Source organism: Galeopterus variegatus, unplaced genomic scaffold, assembly GCF_000696425.1.
Source record: "Galeopterus variegatus unplaced genomic scaffold, G_variegatus-3.0.2 Scaffold6353, whole genome shotgun sequence".
NCBI lineage: Eukaryota > Metazoa > Chordata > Mammalia > Dermoptera > Cynocephalidae > Galeopterus > Galeopterus variegatus.
In genome coordinates this window covers 123,449-129,203 of record NW_007732464.1, presented here as the reverse complement: position 1 = coordinate 129,203, position 5,755 = coordinate 123,449, and the positions used below count along the sequence as shown (strand labels likewise).

Below are 5,755 nucleotides of genomic sequence, written 5' to 3'. Positions count from 1 at the left end.
TTTGTAAGTAGCTGAGCTGGGGTTCAAACTCCATCTGTGCAGAAGAAGGGGGTCAGGACGTCCCCTCCTGACTTGCCTCCCTTACTTGCTGTTGCAGGGCACAGCATCCCTCCCATGGCATCCCTCCTATGATATTGACACTGCACGGGGTCCTTGGCCCAGCTGGACTGGCCACACTCTTGGAGATGTTAATTTTAGAGGCACTATTACCCACTGATTAGAAAAGGGGACCAAGGCCATGGACTCTCATGGGTCTGGGTTTGAATCCCAGCTCTTCCACCTTCTTGTTGTGTGACCTTGGTCAGCTGGCTTCACCTCTCTGTGCCTCAGTTCCTGCTCCTGCAGATTGGGCCCAGGAAACACCCTTGCCTGAAAGGGGGTGAGGTGAGGTTGAATGCCACAGTGCACGCAGATCACTTAGCACATTCTCAAGCGACTGTCTTGGATTGGAAAGGGAACCTGGAGTTTAACCAAGTGGGGAGGAGGGTGGCATGATGGGGTCTGGACAGCCTGGGCTGGGAAAACCCACGTGAATCCCTCGAGGGCCATTTCTCATTGGTGGTGATTTGCAGAGGGCAGGAGGGTCAGGTGGAAGTGAGGATGGGGAAGGAGTCAGTTGAGAGCAAATGGGGAGGGAAGGGTGGTTCTGGAGAGCCACTGGGTGCTCCCCAGAACTCGGGACCAGACCCTCAGTGCTCTCGCAGGTGGCAGCTGCTCTCCACAGCTCCCTGCTTGCTTCTCCTGGGTGGAAGGAGTGGCCTTCCTGGGGCAGGCTGGCAAGGGCCACTCTGTGATAACATGTTGCTTTTACTGTTTTTTCAGGGTTTGGCCCCTTTGGGGAACACACGGTGAATGCCAGCTGGATTGCAGTCCAGGTAACTCAGATCTGGATGGTAAGAATCAGGCTTGGAGCTTGGCTCCCTCTGGAAATATATGGCACCAAAGAAAATCTCCTCCTGCAAAATATTAAATCTGGTACACACATCTTCTTCCCAGATGGTAACCACTGTAGCTTACTTTGTGCTTTTCAGTGTCCAGTGCTGTGAAGTCTCCCAACAGCCCTGCGTGGTAGGTGCAGTTATTCATGGGCCCGCTTTGTGGATGAGGAAACTGAGGCCAGAGATGAGGAAACTGAGGCCAGAGGAGAGATGAAGGGAGTTATCTGAGGTCACACAGCCAAGAAACAGGAGTGGCATTGCTTCAGAAGTGCCCCACGCCCTGGCTGGCAGCTACAGATCTGGGGCTGTGGGGTCCAGGAGTGGATATAAATGTTGCTCGTTTCCAGGACACAGTTATCTAAGTGGGGTGGCTCCCACTTTATCTGGCAATCATCCATCTTTCTCCTCTTTATCAGAAATTTTTTCCATTTACTCAGAGACAAACTGTGACTCAGGTTGGTTCCTGAGAATTCCCTGGTGAGTTTTAGGCAGGTGCTTCCCAGGTTTGGGAGGGACCAGGTAGGGATACTGGGTGGAGGGCAGGGGGTATTTTAACCTGTTAGGAAGAGGCTACAGTGACCCTTGCTGTCGCCTCCTGGCAGCTGGGGGAGAAAAAGGCTGCATATTGGGAGTGGGGGAGTGTCTTTCCTGGTGTCCTGAGCAGGGTGTCTGCCTGCAAAGCCTTCCCAATTTCTTTGCCAGATGGGGCATTTGGAGGGACAGACTGGAGAACAATGAATAGAGAGAAAAATGGGAATGTTTTCTCCTTATATAAACGAGATTGGCAGAGACTACAGCCAAACTTGTGTTCATCCTCACCCATTAGCTGCTGATTTAACGTATCCCTTGCGTCCCACTCCAGAGTCCTGGACTGGGAGAAGAATCCAGGTTGAAACTCAATGTCTCAATCCCCAGCTGGGCTTCTTCCTCCCTTTTTAATCACCCCCCACTTCAGACCTCAAAGTCTTGGCTGCTTCCCTATTTATTTTTAACCCCACTTTGCGAGCGGTACAGAGGGAGGGGGTCCCGGGACCCTGCAGATGGGAGCGTGTCCGAGGCCCTGCCTGCGCACCCGCTCCCCCGAGCCCGAGACAAAAAAGAACAGCGTGTTTCTGAAGACTTGTGTGTCTGGCTTTGTGCGAGTTTCAGACAGGAGCCTTCACGGGGTTGAGTGGACACAAAGCTGAGTGTCTGAATTCCTGGGCCCCAGACACTGTGATCTGCATCTAAATAGAAGAAAAATCAATTAAACAATCTTTGGAAATCCCTCCGAGCTTTGGGGCTTGGATGGCAGAGGATGGCAGTTTTTCATTCTGTGGCCCAAAGGGAAATATCCCTTCTGCTTGGTCTTCATTTCTCCAGACCTAAAGTTTCCACTTTCTTCCTGAAGTTTATGAAGCAAGAAGAAAGGATTCTTCGCCATTCCCTGGCTAAAAAGACACCGACCTTCTCAGATCTGACTGTTTGCCTAACAAACAAACAAACAAACTGGAATCCGACTTACATATACTGAGCATACTGTTTTTTTAATTGATGAAATTTTACATATGTGCACCCCTGAGTTTGGATCAAGATCTCCAACATTCCCTCCTTGTGCCACGTTGGTTGGCAGAAGCCCACCTACCCCCTTCCCGATTACCACCGTTTGCCTAACAAACAAACAAACAAACTGGAATCCGACTTACATATACTGAGCATACTGTCTTTTTAATTGATGAAATTTTACATATGTGCACCCCTGAGTTTGGATCAAGATCTCCAGCATTCCCTCCTTGTGCCACGTTGGTTGGCAGAAGCCCACCTACCCCCTTCCCGATTACCACCCCTCACCTCCCAGATGTAAAACTCTCTGCTGACTTTTTCTCCACTAGGTGAGTTTTGCCTGGCATAAACTAGAACTTGGCATGAATGGAGTCACATGGTGAGCATGCTTTTGGGTCTGGCAACTTCTGCAAAGCTCAGTACCTGTGAGACCCGCCTGTGGGTGAGGTCTCTTGGAGCTGCCGTTGGTTTTGGGGGTTTTTTTGGTGCCTGGGATAAAAACAGATCGACCTGTTAAAAAGGTGTCCTTGTTGGATGTGGGGAATCCATCCCGCAAGACAATATGCCTTGGGGTGTTCTTGGTATGACTCAGACAGTGGCATGCTGCAGGTGACGGCTTGTCACTGCCACCTGAAGGTGTGTGTTTTGTTACAAGATGTGAGTGGAAGTTGCTCCCTGCCCCAACCGAGTTTTCGGAAGCCCACGTTGCCCTTCTGTAGAAGGAACCTCTCCTCCTCTCTCAGGGACCAGCCAACTTCTCTCGCTCCGTCTGTCTAGCTCTTTCTGTCTCTCTTGGCCTCTCTCTAGGGTCTCTCTCTTTGGATCTGTCTCTCTGTTTCTCTCTCTTTTTTCCTTTTTCTCCCCTTCTCTCTGTTTCTCTCTGTCTCTGTCTCTCTTATGTCTCTTTCGACCTCTCTTCTCTTTCTCCATCTGTTTCTCTCTTGGTCTCTCTCTTTCTGTTTCTCTTGGCCTCTGTGGGTCTCTGTCTCTCTCTGTTTCTCTGTGTCTCTCCATCTTTCTGTCTCTCTGTCTCCCTGTCTGTCTCTGTGTCCCTCTTCTGACCTTCTTTTTCATGCCCTGGATGAACTCGTGCCCTAGTAGAGAGTAAATTGTTTCCCACCAGCCATGTTTGGGAGGTGGGTGTTTTAGGGGGATAGAAGTGAACCCCCTCTTTCAACTTTCACCCACGATGGTGGTTGCCCCCAGCACCTCTTGTGGAAGGGACTGTGTCTTTGGTGTGTCCCCTCTCTACCAGGTCTCAGGTGGTGGGCCTGGACTCTGGCTGTGTGTCTCTCTTCCTAGGAGACTCAGGTGGGTGTCGAGGGCCAGGGAGTCCCTAGGTTCGGGGCCATCTGGAGCATTCTCTGCCCAAGTGGGGCAAGGAGGAGCCGGGTCACTGAACGTGGTGACATCACGGGACAATTACTGCCACAGTGAGTCTAGACAGACCTGCTAAGGATATTACCAGGGAACAAAGAGGGTCTTTGTTGTAGGGTCAAGGGAATCGGTCAGACGCGGCTGCTCGGCGGGGTCTTGTCAGGTAGACGGGGTGTAGACAATGCGGCGTCTGCGACCCCTCCTTCTCACGGTGTGTGCTCGGGGGCAGTGGAGGAGGCCAGCTGGGCTCCCTGCAAAGTGACAAGTGACTTGGGGTGCACTTCCCCCGCTCCCGAGGGAAACAGTCCAGCCCTGCTGGAACAGAACATGGTCACAGGCAGTGAATTTAGCCAGATCATGGTTCACCTACTTCCTCATAGCTCTAGATGAACTTTATGGCTGCTGTCCCTGCCCCCACCATCACCCTTTTTAAAACTGAGGAATAATTCACATAAAGCAGTGTGTACAGACCTGAAATGTCTCCATCGCTTCAGTGAAAAGTTCTTATACCTGTGTCACTGACACCTTGATCGAGATATAGAACAGGGCTGGCCGGTTGGCTCAGCTGGTTAGAGCACAGCCTTGTAACACCAAGGTCACAGGTTCAGATCACAATACTGACCAGCTGCCAAAAACAAACAAACAAAAAAAACAGATATAGAATGTTTCCATCCACCCAGAACGTTCCCTGGTGCTCCACCCTTCCCCCTTACTCCTCATCCTCCCCAAGAAGTCACTGCTGTCCCCAGCCCAGTCACCGTAGATGAGTTTTTTTTTGTTTTTTTTTTTTTTAAAGATGACCGGTAAGGGGATCTTAACCCTTGGCTTGGTGTTGTCAGCACCACGCTCACCCAGTGAGCTAACCGGCCATCCCTATATGAGATCCGAACCCGTGGCCTTGGTGTTATCAGCACCACACTCTCCCGAGTGAGCCACGGGCCGGCCCCACCGTAGATGAGTTTTGCTTGGTCTCATGCTGGGTATGAAGGGAATGGCAGATCCTCCGGGTCTCCTGTGCCTGCTCCTGTAGCTCAGTTGGTGCAATGACCACTGGTTCTTTTCTCTGCTGTACGTCATTCCATGGGGCGAACACACCACATTCAGTCACTCCATCTCCCATGGATGGCATTTGGGGGACTTCCAGGTTTGGTCACTAGGAATCAAGCTGCAGAGACACTCCCGATCGGCAAACACACATGTGGTCCCCTCTCGTGGGATTACTGGCCATGGAGTGTGTGCATACGTATGATGGTGGATTTCTTAGTTTAGACACCCCCCCCACTTGGGAGGAGGATAGGCAGGAGACCCAGAGGACACTAGGAGCAAAGGTAAGGACAAGAAGGTGACTCACTCCTTGGCTTCCTCAAGATGCCAGTTCATTTTCTTTTTTTTCTTTTTTTTTTTTGGTCTTTTTCTGTGTCCGGCAACGGATCGCAACCCTCAGTGTCGCCCCCGTACCGGACCGGGACCGGCAACGGGATCGCAACCCTCGGCGTCGCCCCCGCGCCTCGCTCAGCCAGTGAGCGGGAACCGGTCTGTATGTGGGATCCGAACCCTCGGCGGGAGCGCCACCGCGCTTCCCAAGCGGCGCACTATAGCAGTGCGCCACCGGGCCAGCCCCGATGCCAGTTCATTTTCTACCATTAAAAGTGGATGTGGGGGGGCCGGCCCGGTGGCGCACTGCGCTAGTGCGCCGCTTGGGAAGCGCGGTGGCGCTCCCGCCGAGGGTTCGGATCCCACATACAGACCGGTTCCCGCTCACTGGCTGAGCGAGGCGCGGGGACGACGCTGAGGGTTGCGATCCCGTTGCCGGTCCCGGTCCGGTACGGGGGCGACACTGAGGGTTTTGATCCATTGCCGGACACGGAAAAAGACAAAAAGGAAAAAAAAAAAAAAAA

The 5,755-nt window shown here is 52.3% G+C and overlaps 1 protein-coding gene across 1 annotated transcript in view; it reads left to right on the top strand.

Moving 5' to 3' along the window:
* Positions 1-822: 822 nt before the first annotated feature.
* PGPEP1 (pyroglutamyl-peptidase I) overlaps positions 823-5,755 on the top strand; it is a gene marked incomplete at its 5' end in the record, with an annotated part of 27,661 nt that continues 22,728 nt past the window's right edge. The window contains one exon of the mRNA XM_008590767.1: positions 823-875. Within this exon, the coding sequence (XP_008588989.1) occupies positions 823-875 (53 nt within the window). The remainder of the gene's footprint in view (positions 876-5,755) is intronic.